The sequence below is a fragment of the Schistocerca piceifrons genome, chromosome 8 (genome assembly GCF_021461385.2).
Source record: "Schistocerca piceifrons isolate TAMUIC-IGC-003096 chromosome 8, iqSchPice1.1, whole genome shotgun sequence".
NCBI lineage: Eukaryota > Metazoa > Arthropoda > Insecta > Orthoptera > Acrididae > Schistocerca > Schistocerca piceifrons.
Genome location: NC_060145.1, coordinates 167,606,442 through 167,632,028, shown reverse-complemented (window position 1 = coordinate 167,632,028; position 25,587 = coordinate 167,606,442). Strand labels below are relative to the sequence as shown.

The 25,587-nt window shown below is 47.4% G+C and overlaps 1 protein-coding gene across 1 annotated transcript in view; it reads right to left on the bottom strand.

Annotated features, from left to right (window-relative positions):
* The window catches only part of LOC124712157, a 227,206-nt gene extending 205,289 nt beyond the window's left edge, over window positions 1-21,917 (bottom strand). Inside the window, exon 1 of the mRNA XM_047242454.1 lies at window positions 21,591-21,917. Coding sequence (XP_047098410.1) covers window positions 21,591-21,917 — 327 coding nt within the window. The remainder of the gene's footprint in view (window positions 1-21,590) is intronic.
* Between the last annotated feature and the right edge of the window lie 3,670 nt (window positions 21,918-25,587).

The window sequence follows — 25,587 nt, the reverse complement described above, 5'->3', positions numbered from 1 at the left end:
TCGCACAATGGAGGTAGTTTTTGGCTGATAGGTAGCGTGCGTGTTGGAGCACGAGGTAAGGCAAGGTAAGGTATGGTCGGCGGGACTGTCGGCCGGCTGTGGGCAGGTGTGGCGGCGGAGCGGTTGTGGCCGTGGCCCGCGGGCGTCACGAGCGCCGCCACGGCCCCGCATTAAATTAATTTCCTTTCGCGGCTCCGGGGAACCCCCGGCCCCAGTCCGGCCCCGTGATGAATGGCCGGCCCAGCCTCGCCGCGCATGCGCCTGCGCAGCGCGTGCGACCGCGGGTCCACACGACCGAGACTAACGCGCCGGCTCTCCGGGGCGTTGCGTGGCGAATACACGCGTCGCCACGCACGCCGAGCCGCGACCTACACAAAAGACCGCCGGGCCCGCGACGGCGGCGCGCCGTCACGAAGATTCTGCGCGCCGATCTGGGCGGAGGCGCCTACTTGGCTCTCTAGCGAAAGGGAGGCAGCGTCTGGTTCTCCAGAATACAGTGGCTGCGTTGTGGAGAGCAGCTACCATTGTAACATTGAAGAACTCTGCAGACATAGATTCGGATGACCCGAAAACGTGTAGGTCCACTTGTTTCACTGCTGTGCATGCAGTTACACAGCGATAGCTGCAGAGGCCTCCACCAGCCAGCAGTCTCCAACCGTTACGTCATAAATTTCCGATCAGTCATCACATAAATGTCCCTCATAATCGGAAATCTTCTTTGCTCAAACGAATTGAAGGGTTACGTTTTTGAAATCCCGTCATTATCCTCTCCCCCTTCCTCCCTCCCTCTCCCCCCCCCCCCCACCCTCCCCCATTATGACGCAAATGTGAGAAATTTGGCTTGAAGGTGGCTACAGCCTTATTCTACGAGGTGGGGCAAATAAAAGTTGCCCAAATGAGTGGATACAACTGGACATGTATGTATGTACGTAACCACACCCCGTGACACGCAAACCAGGTGTACGCCCACCACGTGATCGAAACTAGTTCAGAGTGTAGTGCGGGTGTTTCAGTGTGAGCGGAGCAGCGCAAAAGGGACGATGGTATCATAGTGGAGCACTCGATGTTCGTCGTGGAACGTTACACGACAGCGAAGTCGTGGGAACGGTGTGGTAATTTGGTTGCTGAGAAGTTTAACACACCAAAGTGCCACCAACGAGTGCATGGCAACGCTTAGTCCGAAAATGGCGTCAGATACCATCTGTTTTGAACAACTCAAAAAATGGTCTGAAACATACCAAGAAATGAATAGTGGTCACCTTAAACATGTAGTGTAGTCAGGTTAGTACTCTAGTTCCTATCCTCTGCTTTGTTTCTTTGTATCCTGGAACGCTGCTTTCCGGGCACTTTAATTTGCCACACACTGCGACGTCACCCTCAGACTCGACAACACTTCAAACAGCAAGATGTCGACAAATGTGAGAGAAAGGCAAGAACTCGGAAGCTCATGTGAAGTGTGAGGTAATGGTTACACATTGGCACCAAATTTCGCCACGACCCCCCCCCCCTCCCCCCCCCCCCCCCCAATGTCACGTAGACGTGTCACATGATGGGAATGTAGTCACCGCTCCTCCTCCAATTACCCACATCTCACCCCTTCTCTTGACTCCTCTGTCGTGGAAGTAAGAACCGCAATGTCTAGCACTGAAATGGTTCAAATGGCTCTGAGCACTATGGGACTTAACATCTGAGGTCATCAGGCCGCTAGACTTAGAACTACCTAAACCTAACTAACCGAAGGACATCACACACATCCATTCCCGAGGCAGGATTCGAACCAGCGACCGTAGCAGCAGCGCGGTTCCGGACTGAGCGCCTAGAACCGCTCGGCCACAGCGACCGACAGCACTGAAATCACACAGATTTCTTATAGTTCGACATAGAAAAAATTTCACCACACAGTCGTTCAGGATTAAAATGAAAAGGCGTCAGAAGGTAGCATACAGGGCGCCAATGAAACCACACTTTTCTGGGGGTTTAGTGTCTAGGAAGCCTGCACACTCAGATCGCTAGACAAACCATCAAACCAGTCGTGTTAATGAGTTATATTACAAAAAGAAAATATACAATACTTAATTCTGCCAATTACTCAGATGTGTTGCAAGCAAAGAGCGACATGCAAAATAATCAGTCTTCTTCAGTATAGACAATCTCAAGTATGTGCTACAGAGAGAGTACTAGCGAAGTGACTAGAGTTGATCCTGCTGTAGAAGTCTCTTATCTTGAAGCTGCTATTGAAGTGGACCGTCACCAGTCGGTCTCGGCGCTTATGTCCTCTTCACAAAGGGGCCACTGCAGTCGCGTTGTCGTACTGGAAGGAGGTCCGGTCAGCGTGCGATTGGCTGACTTCTTCTCACAGCCTTCTCTTCACTATCATTCCTGACTGGCGTGCCGGCGCTTTACTTTACGCCGTAACAGCGGTGTTCCTTTACAAACATTTCACTGCTGGAACCAACAGTTTGCAGTGTGATATTCAACAGAAAGACATTCTTGGCAATCTCCAACACAGCTGACACCCACCCAGATGATTCAACCCTTCTCTAAGGACTTCATTGGGCTGCACCCCCGACTGAACGTGACTTAATCCCATTGGAGTGTAGCTTGACGTTAATTTTGGTTCTGGTATTGAAGGTGGTACCACTCGAAGGAATTTGAACGTGATTCGAAGCAACAGAGGATGTTTAAGCTTCTTCAGTCTTCCAGTTTCACAACCCCTCATGTCACACTAGTACAGGGAGTGTGCAACACCAACAAATACATGAATCAAACACTAAAGGGTCCCTCTAAAACCTTCCTAGTTTGACAACACTTTTGGTGTCATCCACACCCTACTGTTGAGCACTTTAAAAGCATACCTGTACAGAGACAACTCCTCACTGACTCCTTGGCGCCTGCAAAGCAGGCAGACCTTTTACACCCTTCAGCTGAGTGGCGCTGTGTTGCTGCTGTAGCACCAGCTTTGGAGCAGGCTATGTCTGAGGGATGTGGAAGAAGTTGCCTGCCCACAGACGCTTAGGAAACTTATGGTTGTCTCTCCACAGTTACACTTTCAAAGTGCTTTAATAAAATGTGCAGGTGACAATGAGGGTGTTGCCAAACTGAGGGAGGGGTGTTAGAGGAACCCTTGCCCTTTTATACATACACACATCAACGTTGCCCCACTTTGTGATTACGTGACAGGACGGTACAAAATAGGAGCACTGAAGGAGTATAGACACGCTCTGCTGCTTCAGAACACGTTCTGATTTTGTCGAACGGCTCTGAACGGTCACTAGTGGTTCCACCCTGTACAACAGATCAAACACTGATGTCATTCTGCTCCCCAAGGGGTCACATCACGTTCAGTGTAGCTGGAGACAGAGAAAGTCCTTAGAGACAGCTGTATTATCTGAGGGATGGCAGCAATGCCAGGGATTACGAATGCACAATGCACATTGCACAGAGAACTGTCGTTTGTAACACCGCTACGTGTACAAATGAACGCCCCAAGGGAATTTGTGGTTTCATTGAAGCCCTTCACGCCACTTCCTGGGTCATTACCTGTCGATTCTCTGCGGTTTTGTGTGTGAAATGTTTTCGTCTGCCACTCACAGGAAAACCACGTTATTTCAAGGCTGGTGATCGTTGTTCCGACTTCCTTTGCAGAGGAGTCGGGGCAAGAAGTTAGATGTGTCTAAGAAAAGGTGTGACGACCTTCCCATCACGTGGCACGTCCACGGTGGCTTTGGGAAGAATATTGGTGACATTTTTGGTGCCAATTTGACTTCATTAACCCGTCTTACACCTCACATGTTCGTCCGATTTCTTGTTGTTTGAAGCGTCACTGACTCAGAGGGTGACATCAGAGGGTGACAAGTATTTGCAATGGTTAAGAGTAAGGTTGTAGGCACTTTTGAGCCAAATTTCAAATTTCAGCGTTGCAATGGTAGAAAATGACGGGTTCAGAAAAGTGACTCTTTAATTCTTCTGCCCAATGTCTTTATACTTTCGCCACAAGAGTCAAAAATGGGTCACTCCATCCACAGACAGTCATGTCTGTCACCACAGGGGACGCTGATACCACGGACTATTTTCTGCATCTGCAAAAGAGACCACAGGTGTGCGACGTTCTGCCCTTTGGGGATAAATGTGGACGCAGAGCCACCTTTGGCCAGTTGTCGCAGTTCATGACCAGCAAGTCACCGGATACTTTCAGTTGCCACTTTGTAGCCAGACGCTATCAACGAACGGTGGTCAGACAGTAACGCCGTCAAAGTGTTATTCAAACTTGAGCTTGAAATGGTTCAAATGGCTCTGAGCACTACGGGACTCAACTTCTGAGGTCATCAGTCCCCTAGATCTTAGAACTACTTAAACCTAACTAACCTAAGGACATCACACACATCCATGCCCGAGGCAGGATTCGAACTTGCGACCGTAGTGGTCTCGCGGTTCCAGATTGTAGCTCCTTGAGGTTGAACAACAAGCTGTTAGTCGCAACAGTGCAGGCTGAGCTTCTGCTTCACTGCGTAGGGTTGGACTGGGGTGTAGCATTTAACTACAGAGCAACGTATCACACATCACTCAAAATTATATATCTCACAGTAAAGTATTTTAATAAATGGTCTCTACTTGTTTATCACTGTGTTGTCTATCTTACCTCTGTTCCAGTTAATGTTGCACTGTGTCAAAACCAACTGCCAGCGTACAAGAAAACTGCTTTATACAGCAATTGACCGAAGAAGAAGTGTCTGTTCATCAAAAAGAAGTAAATTACGCTATCATCCTGAGAACTATACCTATGGAGGATATCATTGCCAACACCGAAGCGGCCATTCGGACCCTACCTTGTGAAAGGGCAGAGGAAATACGCACTGAAACAGCCAGGATACTGTGCCGAGCAAAACCACCAGCTTGCAACCTGAAGAAAGAAGAGCTACAAGCCATTAAGAATCTCAACGCCGACAACAGTATATTGGTACTGCCTGCCAATAAGTGGAACGCGACCGTCGTGATGAAGACACAAGATTATGAGCAAAAGATCCGAGACCTATTAGATCCGACGACGTACCGAAAACTAAGCGCAGATCCGACGCAGCGTATCACACGGAATACGAATCGATTAATCAAGGCGTCTTCTCTGCCGGCGGACGTACAGAGAAACCTGCGCAACACAGAAGCCCTACCACCTCGGCTGTATGGATTACCCAAGATCCATAAGAACAACATTCCACTAAGACCGATTGTTAGTGCTCCTGGCTCACCGATGTATAAACTGGCAAAACATTTGGCCTCTCTGCTCCAGCCACACGTGGGGAAGACCGACACATACATAAAGGACTCAGGACATTTCACTGAGAAGCTGAAGAAACTGAAACTTGCACCAAACGACATCCTGGTCAGCTTCGATGTTGTTACTTTGTTTACGAAAGTGCCACTCAGTGACGCTCTTGAGCACATAGGTTCCATTTTCCCGCAAGACATCACAGACCTCTTCCATGCATATCTCACCACTTGCTATTTCACGTGGAATGGCGATTTTTACGAACAGTTGGAAGTAGTCACCATGGGTAGTCCTCTTAGTCCGGTGGTGGCCAACTCCTTCATGGAATAATTCGAAGCACAGGCACTGGACTTGGCGACTTGCAAACCTAAGGGGTGGTACAGGTACGTCGAAGATACATTCGTTGTGTGGAGCCAGGGTGAAGAACAGCTCGGTGACTTCCCAAGACACTTGAACAGCCTCCATGCCAACATAAAATTTACCATGGAAGTAGAAAAGGACAAAAAAACTGCCATTTCTAGATGTGCTGGTCACAAGGGATGGTGAAATCCTGGGACACAGCGTGTATTGAAAGCCGACACACACTGACCGATACCTGCACAAACTATCAAACCACCACCCAAGCCAGAAAAGAGGCATGATTAATACGCTCGTGACGCGAGCAGGACGAATATGAGAGCTGCAGCACCTCAGACACGAAATGCAACACCTGGAAAGTGTTCTGAGGAGCAATGGGTACTCCACAAGTGATATTAGAAGTGTATCAGAGGCAAACACTCGGCGAAGTAAGGAATCAGAAAAAGAAATGTCGGGTACGGCCTTTCTGCCATACATTCCCAGAGTGACGGACAGAATCGGCCGTATATTGCGCAAACACGGCGTAAAGACGATTTTCAAACCGACAAGGAAGATCAAAGAGTGCCTTAGATCGGCAAAGGAGGAAAGGGACCTACTTGCAATGTCGGGAATATACCGTATACCATTCACATGCGGAAAAGTTTATGTCGGAATGACTGGACGATCAATCAACACCAGGATCAAAGAACATAAGCGACATTGCAGGCTGGGGCAGGTGGAGAAATCGCGCCGTGGCAGAGCACGCACTGAGTGAGACCGATCACGTAATAAAATTCGCCAACACGGAAGTTCTGGCTGTAGAGAAGCACTGTCACACGCGCTTGTTCCGAGAAGCTGTAGAAATACAAAAACACGCGAACAGTTTCAGCAAGAAAGAGTAAAGCCTTAAGCTAAACGGATCCTGGCCTCCCGTACTGCAGCGAACGACCGTCGCAGGTAGCAAGAGGAGAACCGCACCGGAAATGACCGAGGAGAAGCTCTCGGACGTGGGCGCGCCAGGTATATATAGACTGCGACCGCGAGCTCGGCTCCAGTTCACCACCAGCAATGGAGGGTGAAGCTTTGACAATATCAGCCACTCGTGCTGGCGAAACGTCAGTAAAATCATTAGATGAACGTCGGCCGAAGAACCCAAGAGAGAAGCCAATAGGCAGTTTAGCTGCCCTTTGTCAAAGTTTCTTATCTCAATGGATTTCCCCATTTGTAGCCTGTATCTTCGCTAGTGTGATTCCCCTTTCGTGTCTGCTCCGCTTACATACTTTTGTTACCGCGGCATGTGTGCGTAATGTCTCAAGCCGGCATCCAGTGTCAGTTGTCAGTGGTCTTAATGCTTTGGCTTACCGGAGAAAGTGATATGTGTGCTTATTACTACCACGTTCTTTTGGAGCATCCAAGCAATTGTAAGTATTTAAGGTAGCTAACACATGTATCATTGCACCACACCGTAACAAATACGTTTCCTACATCATCTGTTATACTAATTACTATATCACAGCATAGAATTCAAGAAGAGCCACTAAGGTCTAGTTAATAAAAAGCCCGAATGCCACGGTACCAAAGAACTACGGTGACCACATATATTCTTGATCAGCCAGTGGAACCTCATTACTGATCCTGTTAACATACCGGTCGTTGCAGGTGTAATGGTTCAAATGGCTCTGAGCACTATGGGACTCAACTTGGGAGGTCATTAGTCCCCTAGAACTTAGAACTAGTTAAACCTAACTAACCTAAGGACATCACACACATCCATGCCCGAGGCAGGATTCGAACCTGCGACCGTAGCGGTCTCGCGGTTCCAGACTGCAGTGCCTAGAACCGCATCGCCACTTCGGCCGGCGTTGCAGGTGTAGACCACATCTGCTGTACATCGTAACATCTCACAGAAGGGCCTAGAAACACTACCAGTATGCATTAGTGTTGTTTGTATTTAGTACTTTTAAACAAACTGATAGGGCATAAAAGGGGCATGAACAGCTTCATGTGTTGAGTGATCACTCTGAAGGGCACGAAGATGCCACGTACTCGTGTGAGACAACGTTCTCCATTTGGAAGGCTGGTCGAATAGTGCCGTATCCGAATTTTAGGAGTATTCGGAGTTGACAGTCGCCTGACGTTGAATTGCATTGTAACGTTAGAGCAGGCATGCTCCTCACCAAGGGTCCAGTTGGCCACATCTGACCACCACAAGGGAGGTAGTATGCTCCAAGTGCATCGTAATCCATGTCACATCATAGCATGTCATCCGAGAGCAAGTATTCGATAGTTGACTCCAACGCAACATACTGTAACATCTCGCGCCATTATTCGGAGATAAGCAGCAGTCGGACTAGAGAATCATCGTCCCAGGCGTAGGCTGCCGTTAATACCACAGCACAAAAGGCTGTGTTTGTGATGGTGACGTTACTGGGACTGCTGGGTTGCTGATCGATGGTGTTCAGCAATTTACTGAAGTTCTGCATAGCCCCAGATGGCCATAGTCGGCGAGTATAACATCGACCAGGGAAAATGATACAATTTCACAAATTTTTTTGAGAGGCAAAACGTTGTTATTCCATGCGTCATGGTACGGGGTGCCAAAGGTATTACTTCTGATGATGATGATGATGATATTTTGTCTGCGGGGCGCTCAGCTGCATGGATATCAGCGCCTGTACAAATTTGCAACCGTTTCACTGTCCAAACTCGCCACTATCCCCGAATGATAATAAAATGAGGAGGACAACACAAACACTCAGTCCCCGGGTGGAGAAAATCCGCGACCTGGCCGGGAATCAAACCCGGGATCCCATAATCCAGAGGCAGCAATGCCGGCCACCAGACCACGGGCTGCGGACTTTGACTTCAGGTCACGGCTAGTAGTGATTGAAGCAGTTCTGACAGTACGACATTACGGTACGGAAATCCCGCCTCCTCACGTGTTACCTTTCATGCGAAAGTATCATGGTGCCACTTGACAATAGGAACATATAGGTCTATATAACTAGAAGCTGTCTGCGTAGTGTTGAGGTCCTCTCATGTCCAGCAAGATCCCCAGATCAGTGCCCAGTAGAAGATATGTGGAACTAGCTCGGTCGTCAGCTCCGTCCTAATATCATCATCCAGGACATCAAGCATCAGTATCAGTTACAACAGTCGTGGGCCAACTTGTTTCAGGACAGGATACAACGACCAAGAGACACTCGTCCCAATCGAATCAGTACACGCCTCGAGACCAAACGGTGTGCAACGTCATATTCAGAAGTAGTATGATACCGCCAAATTCTTTGTAAATTTGATTTGATTTTGTAATCGTTGAAATATTGTCCTATGCCATTTCAACAAGTGAAGTTTCATTTGTTTTCTCTTCCCCTTCTGCATGTTTCACTTTTTTTGTCAGATTATGTAGCTGATGACATTATTTTGCAACCATGACTTATTAAACTGGAGGATCTCTATTACTCACATCAGTCATCACATTCGTTATTATATTTCATGTTACTACACTGTTCTTCCGGTCTACGGATATTTCATCTCGGCCTTATAGCTTCCATTACAGCTAAAGTACTGCTTGTAAAATACTAGTTCTTCAAATGGCTCTGAGCACTGTGGGACTTAACATCTGAGGTCATCAGTCGCCTTGAAGTTAGAGGTAACTAATCCAAGCTAACCTAAGGACATCACACACATTATGCCCGAAGCAGAATTCGAACCTGCGATCGTAGCAGTCGCGCGGTTGTGAACTGAAGCGCCTAGAACCGCTCGGCCACCGCGGCCGGCACTAGTTCTTCCAAGGATCTCAGTAATAGTGATGGAATGTCGTCTACTCCAGGTGCAGCATTTCGACTTAAGTGTTTCAGTGTTTCGTCAAATTCTTTTTGCAGTTTCTCATCTCTCGACTTAAAGAACAGAATCTTAAAATGACGAATATTTACGCCATTCCTTATAGGGTCTTGTTAGTTGCCTCTCATAAGCTCCAAGAACTTCCAGAGTCGTGCCGGGCAGGTATACCCTATTGCCAGCTCACGACTGTTTCCAGGGAACAAATTCTGAGTTTTAAGAGTGTTTCCAGTTGCAGTTTCCATTATATAAACTCCGTCATTTCAGTACTTAATTTCACGATACGAATCTATGGCCCTCGGGAAAATTTCGCACAGTATAAACTCTTTTCTGTTTAAGCCTCTTTTCCTGAAAATAAGCTATTTTCCATCAGGGCTAAGTAGATTCTTCACTACTTAGACTTCACAGAATGAGGTTTTCGCCCTTAGACTCATCAACATTCTAAGTTAGTTTTCGACCTGAATTGGCGCTTCTGCTATGGTATGTCCTAGTCTGCTATACCTTACCTGCACAGAATCATCCGGACACTTATTGGTCCTATTGATGGATGCTATTATAGAGAGTATCCACCCTTTGCCTTTATGACGGGCTGAACTCGGCTACGGACACTTTCAATGAGCTGTCTGAGTGTCTGTGGAGAACAACATTCCATCCTTCCACAAGATCCGAAGCTGGATCTGGAGCGAATTCGTCGTTCTAACACATCGCGAAGGCATTCCACTGAGCTCTTATCAGGACTCTGGAAAAGCCAGTCTATTTCAGGTATATTATTCTCCACAAACAATTGCCTGAGAAATGCTGCTTTGTGAGAGGATGCACATACAAAGAGCCATCGCCTTCTAACAGTTACTCTACCCTACACAGTCCACAATGCTGCCAAAAGTGTTCATATCCTTCCGCGGTTGGCGATTTCTTAAGCTCAATAAGGAGAGCACACAGTAACCGCGAGAAACGCCCCCGTACCTTAACACCTCCACCCCATACTTGACTGTTGGCATAACACAGGATGACAGTTAAAATTCTGCGGGCGTACACGATACCCAAATCATTCCACGGATTGCCACGCGTTTCCGGCCATCTACTGCCCTGTAGTGTCTCTGTTTACGCCACCTCAAGCGTCACTTAGCGTTGATTACAGAAATGTGCGGCTTATGAAGAGCAGTGCTAACACTTTTTTTTTAACTTCCTACGCAGAGTCACTGTACTAGCCGGACTGCTGATAGGACTTCGCAGCTGACGAGTGATTCCTTTCACTCAAATCAAGTATCTCTTTGCAATCACCTTCCGCAATACTCAACGATCCTTGTCCGTCATTACATGAGCTGTGCGTGATCTTTATTCAGCTACCCTTTGAAATTTTTGTTTAAACTCTGCTGTTATGCTTGCTGGAGAAAAAACTTTTAGTGACTCCATGTTCAGCGACTAAACTTTATTTACTCATATCAGGTAAACTCATCTTCAGAATATCAAAGGAGACAAATGATGCCATGCCATTTGTATGAAGCCCTTTACCTCCTTTGACATTCTCAAAACGAGTTTACTCGAAACGCGTAATTAATGTTTAATTGTTGAACATCCATAGTAGTAGTTTATCAATAAAAATCTCAAAGTTATCAAATGACCGAGTGACTCTTACATCACTTTATGTGACACCTCAAAATTAGTTGTGGTTGTTCCTTCGCGTGTCCGCTTCACAGTCTCCTCACCAACAGTCGACTTGGACTGCTTTAGGAGTGTTAAAATATATCTAATGGATTTGTTACTGAAGCGACAGCCAATGACTCAAATGGTTCAAATGGCCCTAAGCACTATGGGACTTAACATCTGAGGTCATCAGTCCCCTAGAGGTAGAACTAATTAAACGTAACTAACCTAAGGACATCACACACATACAAGCCCGAAGCAGGATTCGAACCTCCGACCGTTGCAGCAACGCGGTTCGGGACTGAAGCTCCTGGAACCGCTCGGTCACAGCGGCCGGCACCCATATGACTAGTTCACGTAAGAAGTCCCTGAGCCCTCTGACCATTTCTATGCTATTGTTTTTATACTGGCAACACAAGGGCCCGTACCTATTTTATACTCGTCGGAGCACCTCACATGACGTCAAGTTGTCCTTCCCGCGTTACACGGTGGTGTTCTGATACTTCCGATGAGATGGTATACACAGTGTGTCCCAGTTCCCTTAGGACTGCTGCTGTGAAATTCCAAACTGCAATGTTATGCTGGCCGGTGTGGCCAAGCAGTTCTAGGCGCTTCAGTCTGGAACAGCGCAACCGCTACGGTCGCAGGTTCGAATCCTGCCTCGGGCATGGGTGTGTGTGCTGTCCTTAGGTTAGTTAGGTTTAAGTAGTTCTAAGTTCTAGGGGACTAATGACCTCAGATGTTAAGTCCCTAGTGCTCAGAGCCATTTAAACCATTTTGCAATGTTATCTCGTGTGGCAAGTTGTGACGTTACGGTCCTAGACGTTTCAACAATAGCAATTTAGAAGGTCAAAGTGCTAACTTCACTGCAGCGGGCGTCATGACAGCACATGTAAAACTACGTGTCTGACACTTGTCGGAAAATGGCTGTGTTGCAGCGAGGCAACATCAAGTTTTTTCAATTCTCCATCGTTTTTGTGCGATAATTCATCGAATTCCACCAGCATACCGAGAGGCAGGTTCTTGATCGTTCCTCCAAGCGAATGACACAGCCTACAACGTGAAGACTGTGTGTGCGTTTCCGAGCAGCAAATAAATCAGTCTTGGATCGGCAGCCGTATTCTCCGGATTTAGGCCCAGCCGATTTCTTGTCCCGAAGACTGAAGTTCTAGATGGAAGGACACAATTTCGATGCAGCTGAGGAGATCCAGAAAAATTGTACTGCAGTACTAAATGGAGTTCCAAAAAATGAGTAAACCCTTTGTTTCAAAACCCTATAAAACGATTTTTGTTGTGTATTGATTCAGGGAGAGACTATTTCGAATAAATCAACGATTTTGCGAACATAATCCACGACTTTTATTTTTCATAGCCACTGACCTAACGGACTGGGACACACTGTGTATTTAGGAAGTGTCCTTTGTTCCTTTCTACAATGACAACAGATAGCTGACGACCATTGTTGTGCTGAGGGTGAGGCGGAAGGCGTCGAGGCCACATCAAGAGGTCCCGCCGGGGGCCGGACGGTCCGCCTCCGCGTGCCAGCCACCCTCCGCCGTGCACCGTGCGTGCCTGGCGCTGCCCCCGCCCCCACCTCCGCCCCCAGCGCCGCCGCCTCAGCGCGCCTGCACCCCCGGTCGCGGTGCCGCCTGCGGTGATACCAGCCACCGCGAGCAGCACGCAACGCCCACTTTAATTAAGCGGGCCTCGACATCAGTTTTATAACCGCAATTTGGCCGTGGCGAGGGGCCCTTGTCGGGCCGGGGAAATATTTTAGCTGGGGGCACGCGGCGTTTAATACCACAACAAGGCGGTCTACGTGGATGGCGGCGTCGGCGGCGGCGGCAGAGGGTTGGTCTCAAATTACAGGGTGCGGCGGCGCTGGCGGCGCGCAGACGAACTGGCGCCAGTGACAGTTCAATCCTTGGCGGGCCGCGCGCTGCCGCGGGGGGAATCCCCGAACCCGGACCGACCGGCCGACCGACCGAACCGGCCGTCCCGCAAAGGGGTAGCAGCCGGGCCCCGCGAGCGGGCCCTCATTACGGCATCCGACGAAATTGGGAGACAGGAACGAACGGTGGGCAATTTGACCAGCTCCGGACGGACCAGTCGTAATTTGGGGCGCAGCTGGCACCGTTTCTTCCACCACTTTACTTCTTCGGCGAGCGTTTTAGCACCACAACTTAATGGCCCCAAATGATTCGGAAATGCGGACGATTACCGGGACCCACGAAGAAGGATGGCGGTTTTACTCTGCAAAACACGTCCTAAACGGCGGACCTTCCTTTGCGGCTCGGGCAACGTGCCACACTTTCTTAAGAGACCACGTAAATACAGGGTACACTTGGAAAGATTGTTACCATTTTATCACAATAACACGGGCTGCATTTGGAGAGACTGTAACATTTTATTACAATAACACTGATGAGCGGAGCACAAAAATGCCGCTAAAGGACCTTTTCCGTCCGCAGTCCCTACGATTTCCAGAAAAAAACAGCAGTGCTGATAGTCGACCCAAACAATTCCTAAGTATGCGATTTTTGAAATTTTCCCAGCGGATAGAATAGCCCCGCTCCTCTCTGACAATTCCCCAATTCGACAAAGGGCCTCCATTGCACCTACCTAAGACAAATACACTCTCACCTCTGAAAAAGACGACAACATGGATAAGAGCTTCGCTACAATTTATGCGTTATTTTCAGAATGAAAAGCAAGTGCAGAGTTCGGTTTCCAGTCTAACACACAGTTTAAATTCATCGCGAAATTCCACTACAGAGTAAATGCCATTGCTTTCTTATATTCGTTGATAGAGAAAGCTGAAGTTCAATTTCCCCATTAAAGCGACCATGTGTGAAACAAAGACCCTAAAAGTTGTAGCGAGCACTATGAAACACGTGTACAGAACTAGTCCTCGCAGAGAAACAAGACGACTACTACAGATGCTGTACTCGTTTCCGTAAGTGTGTTTTCACTGTGCTTTCTTGAAGCTGCAATTAAGTGGTAACAACAAGAAGTTAAGGAAGACTTCCTTGCATAGTAAATTGCTTATAGAAATCAAACAGGCTAACCACAGACCACACTAAGCATTTCACTAGCTATATAGATCACAATCTGTTGTCTCCCTCCGAACCGTCGACATTTTCAGTTCCGTTACAGGCATTTATAAAAATTACTCATTGCTAAAATTTTCTGGTAAGGAAAGGATATTTTAATGATTATCTGTAAGGTGATGTACACCGACTCCTTACGTAGCTACATCATGTTTCACATGTGTATATGTCTATCACACGTGGAACCTTTCAGTGTGATCAGAGAACGAAGAATCGTGTGTTCAGGTATCCAAGTAGCTATTCAACTGGTGTTAACGAGTTTTACGGATCTAAATGTGAAGAATTAGTATTATCTGAATGACATCGTGATAGGACAGGGTACCGTCCGTATCGCAAATTGCGATGAGAGAGACGAAGATGAAAATGTGAACTATGTGTCGCCTGCAGAATGCGGTAAGTCACAAATGGAAGATCTACGAAGGGCTACTAAGGCCTACGTACTAAATATCCCGAGTTCCATTGTAACAGAAAACTACCGTGGTCACTTATATTCTGGTAAAGCCACTGGCACAGTATTGTTGATAAAGATAACGTATCGGCGGCAGCAGGCGTAGTGTTCAGTTAGTTCAGACTGTAACATCTGACAGAAGGGCCGCGATACAGCAGATCACTAGCTACTGGACCGAGCGATGTGGCGCAGTGGTTAGCACACTGGAATCGCATTCGGGAGGACGACGGTTCAATCCCGCGTCCGGCCATCCTGATTTAGGTTTTCTGTGATTTCCCTTAATCACTCCAGGCAAATTCCGGGAAGGTGACTTTGTAAGGGCACGGCAGACATGCTTCCCCGTCCTTCCCTCATCCGATGAGACCGATGACCTCGCTGTCTGGTCTCCTCCCCCACAACAACCTAACTCCTTTCTGGACAAGACTAGCCTGAGAGAAAAAGTGACGTACCCAGAAAACATGGTCGATGTCGATTTAACTTCTTACATGTGTACGCCGTGCATTGAGTGGGTAATCGATTAGAGTCTGCAATTCGTTGTGGACGGTCACCAGAGTGCGTTAGCTATGTTTGTGTTTACTATTGTTACAGAGCCTGAGAGGATATAAACGGGGCGTGAACAGCGTCAGGTGTTGAGTTATCACTGTGATGCATGCGGAGATGTCGTGTACTCTCGTGAGTACGCAACTCAGCAAACAGTAGAGTTTGAAAGCGGCGTCACTATTCCATTTCCCTGGTTGGTTCAATCGTGCTATATCCAAATATGTGGGGCATTCGAATCTGACTGTTTATCGATATTGCACTGTTCGGGAACGTGAAGGCAGGCATACTAAGCGTAAAGTTTTCGGTGGCCCACGTTTGACGACCACATGGGGGGATCATCATATTGTGCTCAAAGCACATTGTAATCCCTTCACACCTGCGCCCATCGCAGAAATAGCAATATACATCTTGAAACATTCTGACTCATCCCGTATCATTGGCCAGAGAGCAGCAGCAGCCGAAACAGGGTGTTACCCACCGAAGCGTAGGCTGATGTTAACGACACTTCACAGACGGCTGTGTTCGGTATGGTGCTGTAATTGGGAAGGATGAACTGCCGATGAATGGCGTCGCATTGAGTTCCACGATGAAACACAAATCGGCTACTCCGCATGCACATCGGCGGCCAGTACGTCGGTGTCCTGGGGAGGGATCCAGTCCTACCATTCTTTAGAAGAGCAGCGCTGCTGCACCAGGAGATTTCCGATCAGCGCTGATAGTGGTTGAGGGAACTCTGACAGCACAGCGGTACCACAAGGTCGCCCAGCGTCCTCATGTGTTACCCCTCAAGCAAAGGTATTTTTCGGCCCTTTTTCAACAGATCAATAGTCCTCCGCACATGGCTAGTGTCTCAATGAATTGTCTTCGGGATGTTCAGGTACTCACTTAGCCAGTGCGATTAACAGATCTGCCCACTTAAAATATATTTGGGACCATCTAGGAGTCAGCTCCGTCTCAGTGCTAGTACCCAAGATATCAAGGATAGGTTGGAACAGTTGCAGCCTAGCTTTTCTTCGAGAGGATATGAAGGCCCCCCCCCCCTATCACTGCATGCATGTCCGTCCCCGGTAGCTGAGTGGTCAGCGCGACAGACTGTCAATCCTAAGGGTCCGGGTTCGATTCCCGACTGAGTCGGAGATTTTATCCGCTCAGGGACTGGGTGTTGTGTTGTCCTAACCATAATATTTCATCCCCATCGACGAGCAAGTCGCCGAAGTGGCGGCAAATCGAAAGACTTGCACCAGGCGAAAGGTCGACACGGCGGGAGGCCCTCGTCACACGACATTATTGTTATTAGTGTATGCATCCAGCCTTCCGGGGGTGCAACGCCATAGTGTCAAGAGGGCCTGTACTGCCACGTTCTTTGTAAATGTGACTCAATACTGTAATCACTGAAATAATACACTAAAACGCCAAGGAAACTAGTATAGGCATGCGTATTCAAATACAGACGTATGTAAACAGGTAGAATACGGCGCTGCGGTCAGCAACGCCTATATAAGACAACAAGTGTCTGGCGCAGTTCAAAAATGGCTCTGAGCACTATGCGACTTAACTTCTGAGGTCATCAGTCGCCTAGAACTTAGAACTACTTAAACTTAACTAACCTAAGGACATCACACACATCCATGCCCGAGGCAGGATTCGAACCTGCGACCGGAGCGGTCGCTCGGTTCCAGACTGTAACGCTTAGAACCGCACGGCCACTCCGGCTGGCCTGGCGCAGTTGTTAGGTCGGTTACCGCTGCTACAATGGCAGGTTATCAAGATTAAAGTGAGTTTGAACGTGGTGTCATAGCCGGTGCACGAGCAGTGGGGCACAGCATCTCCGAGGTAGCGTTGAAATGAGCATTTTCCCGCACGACCATTTCACGAGTGTGTCGTGAATATCAGGAATCCGGTAAAACAACAAATCTCCGACATCGCTTGTCGGAAAAAGACCTTGCACGAACGGAACCAACGACGAGCGATGAGAAGCGTTCAACGTGAAGGAAGTGCAGCCGCGACATTGGCCGGGCCGTTTGAGGTGCCATGTCACGGACTGCGCGGCCCCTCCCGCCGGAGGTTTGAGTCCTCCCTCGGGCATGGGCGTTTGTGTCGTTTTAAGTTAATTCAAGTTAGTTTCATTAGTGTGTAAGTCTAGGGACCGATGACCTTAGCTGTTTGGTCTCCGCAAATTGTTGCAGATATCAATGCTGGACCATCAACAAGTGTCAGCGTGCGAACCATTCAACGAAACATCATCGATATGGGCTTTCGGAGCCGAAGGCCCGCTCGTGTATCCTTGATGACTGCACGACACAAGGCTTTACGCCTCGTCATGGCCCGTCAACAACGACATTGGGCTGTCAATGACTAAGACACATGTTGCCTGGTCGGATGAGTCGCGTTTCAACTTGTGAGTGGATGGGCGCGTACGGGTATGATCTCATGAAATCATGAACCTTGCATGACGGCAGGGGAGTGTTCAAGCTGGTGGCGGCTCTGTATTTGGTGTGGGTCGTATGCAGTTGGGGTGATATGGACCCCTGATACGTCTGGATACGACTCTGACCGGTGGCATCTACGTAAGCACCCTGCCTGATCACATGCCCCCATTTATGTCCATTGTGCATTCCGACGGGCAATCCCAGCAGGACAATGCGAAACCCCACACGTCCAGAATAGCTATAGAGCGGCTCCAGGAACACTCTTCTGAGTTTAAACATTTCCGCTGGCCACCACTCTCCACAGAGATGAACATTATGGAGCATATCTGGGATGCCTTGCAACGTGCTGTTAAGAAGAGATCTCCACCCCCTCGTACTCGTACGGATTTATGGACAGCCGTGCAGGATTTACGGCGTCAATTCCCTTCAGCACTACTGCAGATATTAGACGAGTCCATGGCACATCATGTTGAAGCACATCGGCGTGCTCGCGCGGGCCCTACACGATATTATGCAGGTGTACGAATTTCATTGGCTTTTGAGTGTATCACATACCCTCCCAACCAGTGAAGTTGCATTTCGTTCGTCCTCCCCTTCTGTTTGCATCACTAATTCTGTCAGGCAGTGTCTATAGCGCCAGCGGCCTTGTCGGAGTAGTAACACCGGTTTCCGCCAGATCAACGACGTTAAGCGCTGTCGGGCTTGGCAAGCGTTTGGATGGGTGACCTTCTGAGTGTGTCGAGTGCTGTGGCATGCAGGGTGCACACAGCCCTTGTGATGATAACTAAGGAGTTACTCGATCGAGAAGTAGCGGTTTCAGTCACAAAAACTGACAACGGCCGGCAGAGACATGTGTTGATGTCGGATAACAACGGAAACATATTGCGAACCACCATACAATACAGAGACATCCCCTGTCTCCCGGATTAGAGACTCAGGATTGACACGAAGGGCACCAGCATACAATGCTCCGTCAGGAGGCATTGAGGTCAGCAGAGGGACAGGATACCTGCACAGAAAAGCTAATTTAGACTAACGGTGAACAACAACGAAGCGACTGCGTTTGAGTATTGGGGTGATGCCTATCCCTTCCTGGTGGGGCACAATTCAGTATAATACCAAAAATTTATGTGGAGTCTAATGGAAGCCCTGATTCGTCTCCCAACTGCCCTCAGTGCAGAACGAGAAAAGAGCCTCCTTACGGACCGCGTATACCCGTTTCTTTGCTTACAACATCGCTCTCAAGCACCATGAGAGTTGTTCTGTTAATCCTCCATGGCCAGACAAGAAAGTCCTTGTCTGAGCCTCTGAGGTCCTTTGAAATTGACGAAATCTGTATCACCCTATGGAAGGACGTGATCACTTCAGAATTTGCTCAACCAAATCTCCATGAGTTTTTGAACAGTAATCGACCACTATGGTTGCACGTCTTTGCTTGTGTTTCGTGGCCACGCCACTAGTCACCACTGGTTCCGTGGAGAAAGAGTGCTCTACACGCCACTTGTGGTGTTTATAATTGCCGGTCGGAGTGGCCGTGCAGTTCTAGGCGCTACAGTCTGGAGCCGAGCGACCGCTACGATCGCAGGTTCAAATCCTGCCTCGGGCATGGATGTGTGTGATGTCCTTAGGTTAGTTAGGTTTAATTAGTTCTAAGTTCTAGCCGACTGATGACCTCAGAAGTTAAGTCGCATAGTGCTCAGAGCCATTTGAACCATTTTTGTTTTTTTTTGTTTTGTTTATAATTCAGTTGCTTATCACCATCAGTTGCTGAGGAGTTTTATCATTCCCAATAAATTAGAAAATATGCTTAATACATCAGAATAAAAGAGTATAACAATTTTTTTCTCTCTTTGCAGTTTACCAAAAGACAGAAATAATTTTGGTACTTCCGTCGAATGTTTATGCTAGTAGTCTAGTATCGAATGCTTAAAAAATGGGTCATTGGAGTACCATTCTGACCATGAATATAAGTATCTCGCTGTAACGGTAAACTAATCATGACCTTGAGTGAGCTAGTTTTATTACGTTTGAGAACAGTCGGCTTGAAAACCCTATCCTATCACCACTGTTTAGGCTTTTCTCGCTTTTCTAATTCATGATTTTTTTTCTCTTGCTGATCTGCCTTGAGTTAGTAATAGCTTATGACCAAAACAAAACCAAGGCTAAATAACGACTGTTGTATCTGACGCCTTGTTGCTAGCTTCCGCGCTGATACGTGTGTAAAGGAACATGGAAGCAATATTAAGTTTTTTAACCGTACTAAAAGCGTCAGACTTGCTTGGAGGTGCCATTCTGGTTAGGCCACACCGGCAGCGAACTGAACACTGACGTCCTATCACGAGCGGCTGCCTGTAGCTATCTGCGTGACGTAAGAGGCATGGCAAGGCGGGAAATACGACGGCAGGAACCACGCCCCCGTCTAGTATCCACAGACCACGAGACGTGTGGCAAGGCCACTGGACGTATGTTGTTAGGCTTCACATATAGTGGTCCATACAAATTGCTGGACAAAAGTTACAACTAATCAGGTTAATTATCTCAGGCCCCCAGGTTATGTTTTGTTGCTGTTTGGCTATAAATGTAGCCAGTAACTTATACCAAGTTTACGTGATGGTGACACACTGAATAGAAATCTTAGTTTATCTGATAATAGTAATAACTTAGACAAATTAAGTAATTAAAAAAGCCAAAATAACAGTGAAAACTAGCTGGCTGCAGCAAGAAAAGGTTGTTCTTATTTACAAAACTAATATTTCTGTGCTTGCAGCGAAAGATGACCTCGCAAATAAACTTGTTAGATACTCTGCGGCAGAATATTGGAACACCAAAGTGAAAGAAAACTCTCATCAAATCTATCATCATCTCCGATCATAGACAATTTTTGTGAACTGAAAATTACCTTGTACATTATTCCCAGCTGAGAATTTGTAAGATGTATGTTTTCTTCTTTTTTTTCCTTGTGGTTTTGTGGCACGCATTCGTATCTGTAAAGCTGTCAGAGTGATAACAAATGACGCCACTTTACGAATTATTAACTGACATATGTCCAAAACAGCAGAAGAGTGACTAACGGAAGGATCAAACAAAACAAGCTCGGCATCTGGTAATGCTCCTGATAAAATGCTACTCAGTAATACACATAACGAAAGTGAGGGTCCAAAGCTGTAACGTTGTTGGGCATCATTGTTATCAGTTTCCAGTTGGCTGATGATTGAATACTAAAGTACGGAGCTCTTTGCTGCTGACACCCTTTCCTATCAGAGGGATACCGAAGGAACGGGTTTCAAATGCCAGTCCGACCATGCTGTCTAATATTTCCTGCTCACCTCGATCTGACATTAAGCTCTATCTTTCCTTGCTTTCTATAGGGACAGCAGGGGAGTAGTTGACGCACATTGAGGACACGCCCACGTGACCTACTGAGAAACGTGGAACTCGTTGGGAACTGAGGTGTGATGACATCAATGACGACACTGATTCATTAACAGCCGTTTCGTGTCGAACGGATCTACATTCTGAAACACACTGGTGACGTTTGAAACATCATGCAAACCGTCACGAAGTTCAAAATAACGCCAAGGTAGTGGAAAGTGGGCGTAGAGATCTATATGGATACTCGAACACAACAACACGTTGGTGTCTGAAGGTAGGTGGAGTACAGCTGGGTGCAGACGTAATCATTAAGTCGCTAATCCACTTGCGAGACATCTTGTAAACTGTCACTAAGATCAAAAGGCCGGCCCGGGCACTACTCTTGGACAGTGAAGGTACAAGTCATAATGGATACGCCAAGACAGCAATCTATTGATATTTGACAAGTGCGTGCGGTAATGCTGAATGAAGGCGTAATCGTTACTATGCTAATGTACTTGCAGCAAAGCTGATAAGCCTAGCTACTGCGCATGCGGGAGTTAGAAAGAGAGAGAGAGAGATGAACGGCGCCGCGCACGTGTGACGGGGGCGGCGTGACGAGTACTCACGTGAGGCGGGCGGCGAGCGACGTCACTGCGGGGGCGGCGTCGGCGTCGGTCCGGACGGCGGCGGCGCCGGTTCTGCCGGAGCCACGGGCGACGACGGTCTTTGCATGCTAAAGCCACGCGGCGCACTGCAGCGGCCGCCGGGCGCGTCTCCCACCTCGCCGGCGCAGCCAGCCTGATCACTATGCAAAAGTATGAATGAGATACGGGACGCTGCGCCGCGCCGAGCCGAGCCGGGGCCCGGCTGCTACGGCGGCGGCGGCGGCGGCGGCGGCGGCGGCGACGGCCAACCCGGCGGAGCGCGCGCCGAGCCCGGCCCAGGCGCGGCATTAGCAATTGTAATGAGTTACTACGCCCGCCGAAAACATTGACCCACCTCGAGCAACAACAACATTGTCTGCATAGTAATGGCCCATGTGTGCCACTAAAGGGGACAGACTGCTCGCCGCGGCCTAGGTCAGGGAGAAGGCGGAGGAGGCGTGCTCGCCGTTCACGGTCGCGTCGTCGATGCCCCAGCATCCGACCTTGACCCCGATCTAGACGCAAGACGCCTCGAGGACCTCGCAGTTTCACCTTCGCGTGCCCTTTCACAGTTCTGCTGTTCTGATCCTACTGCACACAGTCGAACAAGAAGAAAGGTTACTCTTTTAAGTTCGGTCGACTTAGAGGCAATTAGAGTCGCAGCCAAAGCTCATAATCACCATGATCCTTTTTGAAAGAACCATGACGGCACTGGCCTTAAGCGATTTATGGAAACCGCAGAACAGCTAAATTCGGAAGAGTTGAAACATCCCCTTCGAAAAATTTATGAATGACAGTGCTGGAAAACCTCTACGTTATTTGATTTTCAAACAGCTGAGCAAAACTGAACGTACTCAGACATTTCTCTGACTTTCAATAATCCCTACAAAAGAATGGCCCTGACTAACAATTACATATACCTTACATGAATCACTTACCTCACCAAAATGTTCGTTACTCGAACTACTGCAACACAGCGAGCGCCAATACTGGCAGCTAGATAAAAGATTATAACTACTGACGGCACTAACTACTCATAGGCATAATTAGCAAACGAAAGATTTTGGTAGAGAGCAAACACTGTATTTATCTTACTAGTGTTCAAAATGTATAATATATATAATCAGTTCATGACATCCAGTCTTACAAATTTCCTTTTTCTGACGGACACACGTGCAGATCGTCCGCTCTCAAAACTCTGCCATCTCTCTCCCCACATCCACCACTGCACAACGCTATGCGCTGTTCACATCCAACTGCCCAACACTACAATAGAGAATATTCCAACAATGCCAACCAGCCACAGACTGCACGCTACGTGGCGTTACCAACATAAAAACCTAAACAGCCTACTTACAGAGTGGCTCAGCTCTAACCACATACACTACAATAGAGAATATTCCAACAATGCCAAGCAGCCACAGATTGCACACAGCACAGTCAGTGATTTTCATACAGAACGCTACGTGGCGTGCGTTACCAACAGAAAAACCTAAACAGCCTACTTACAGAGTGGCTCAGCTTGCTCTTACCACATACTATGGGCGTAAGCGGTTAAGGCGACCGCTGACGTCAGGAAGGAAATCCGGGTTCGAGGTCCGGTTCAGCACAAAATTTCCTTTTCTGCCCCTGAATTCATTTCAGTGCCTGACTCCGACTAGTGCTCGAATTGCAACCTCGTCGTTTCTACATACGACTGGGCTTCAAAAACAAATGGTGTCTGTTCTTTCGCTACATGTCCAAAAGAACAGACATCATAAATATAAATATATGCACCTTGACGGCAATTAATGGTCATTCAGTGCAGATGCACTCTTCGTCTGACTTCTTGTGGGAATCAGTGTGAAGCCGCGAACAATGATGGTAATGGGTAGGGGACGCTACATATGCAGTGTACGACCAGGTGAGAATTCCGGTCGGATAGCCGAAGCAGTTAAGTCGACTGCTGACGTAAGGCGGCAAATTCGGGTTCGAGTCCCCGACGGTCACACATTTTCACTTTTTGCTATTACATTCATTTCGTAATGTCGGGCTATCTATTTCGTCATGTATACGAACAGCTGTGGGATCAAAAACAAATGGTGTTTCTTCCTACGGACATGTCCGAAACTAAAGACACCACCCATATTAAGTACGTGCGCCTTGACAGGGAGAAATGATCATTCAGTGCATATTCACTCTTCGTCCGATCTCTTGTGGGGATCAGCACGAATCAGCGAGCAATGAGGGTAATGGTCAGGGGATGTTATGTATGTAGTGTGCGACAAGTTGCAAATTTGGATAGCAGGGCAAGTGCCCTCAGACAGCTGAAGCGGTTAAGACTACAGCTCACCTGAGGTGGAAAATCCAGGTGCAAATCGCAGTCTGGCAAAAAATTTCGCTTGTCGTTAGTGAATTTATTCCAAAACCCGATTGCAGCTAATATCGGAATTCAAACTGCGTCAACACCTTAGTGTATTCTTGATTATATTTGTTAAATAACGGTCACCTAATATTGGGAGAAGTTATTGTAGGTAAGGTTCCTAAGTAGAGGTGGATTTCATAAAGAGAAAAATTTTATTCTAATTTAAAAACCACATGGAATCTTACAACAATGTTACACTTCAAGAAAATTAACAATAAAGAACTCAACTAATAATTTAGGACTTTGACATCTTTAGGAAAACTGAAAGAAGAACAAATCAGCTTTCTTCAGCTGCATAATTCTCAGTTACAAATTAACAAGCGAAATTATCGAATGAAATCTGCATACAAGAAGCTCAATCAACTAGATAAATGCGAGCAGCTCAGTGTATGGACTCTGAGGTAAGAATTTAACTTCTCATGCTACGGTGGAAAGCGACACTTACATATTCACACCTCATAGTCCGTACCGGATGAGAGCTAAGAAGAGAATGATAGACAGCACGGGACGACTCCAAGAAACGAACGATAAAAACTCAGTGTTCTCCGTTCTCAATCCGATTGCCCTTTGCAGGGAGGGCAGCAAGGTCGCAGCCAATGTGGCTAAATATATATATATATATATATATATATATATATATATATATGAATATGGTATCTGTTCTTTCGAACATGTCCAAAAGAAAGGATACCATCGGTGACCTTTCAGCCCATTGTTTTAGAATGAAATTACAGTTAAATCCCTACGTTTAGCTGTATACAGGCATTGATATACGTCAACGTGGACAGGTGAAAATATGTGCCCCGACCAGGACTCGAACCTGGGATCTCCTGCAGACGCTCTACCCATCTTTTTTTCCGTTGTTGATCGTTGTGTTTGGTCGTTGCGGACGTCTTATGACATCCGTTCAAGCTCGTTGGTTGATCCTTCTACTCATTTTTCCTTTTTTTTTTTTTTTTAATTACAGTGGCCAACCAACTCTCTGACCGAACACGCTGAGCTATCGTGCCGGCGGCATCCATCTGAGCCACCGAGGACACAGCGAATAGCGCAACTGCAGGGACTTATCTCTGGCACGCCTCCCGTGAGACCCACACTCTCAAATTATCGTCCCGCACTATATTCATAGTGCCCCTGCCCATCATACTCATTACTCGCAGCTTTTGCCGATTCCCGTAAGAGTTCGTGCACTGTCTGTGCATCCTCTCAGAAGAAGATGGTCAAATGGCCGGTGAGCCTTAACTATACAATATATATATATATATATGTATATATATATATATATATATATATATATATATATATATATATATATATATATATGAAGGTGGTATCTGTTCTTTCGGACATGTCGTAGCTGGTAGTTGTAATAATAAATCACCAATATCTTCATCATTACCATTTTTATTGTAGTACTTTACTCCTGTATGCAGTGCAGTTGCAATTGACGGAGTCGTTGGTTCAACATGGGAACACCTAGACGTCGCCTGCTGCAGAGCACCCATGCTCACCAACGAGCGCTCCACCGGGTGCTCCGAAACGCTTGTGTCTGCACCAGCATTGTACTCTGTCGCC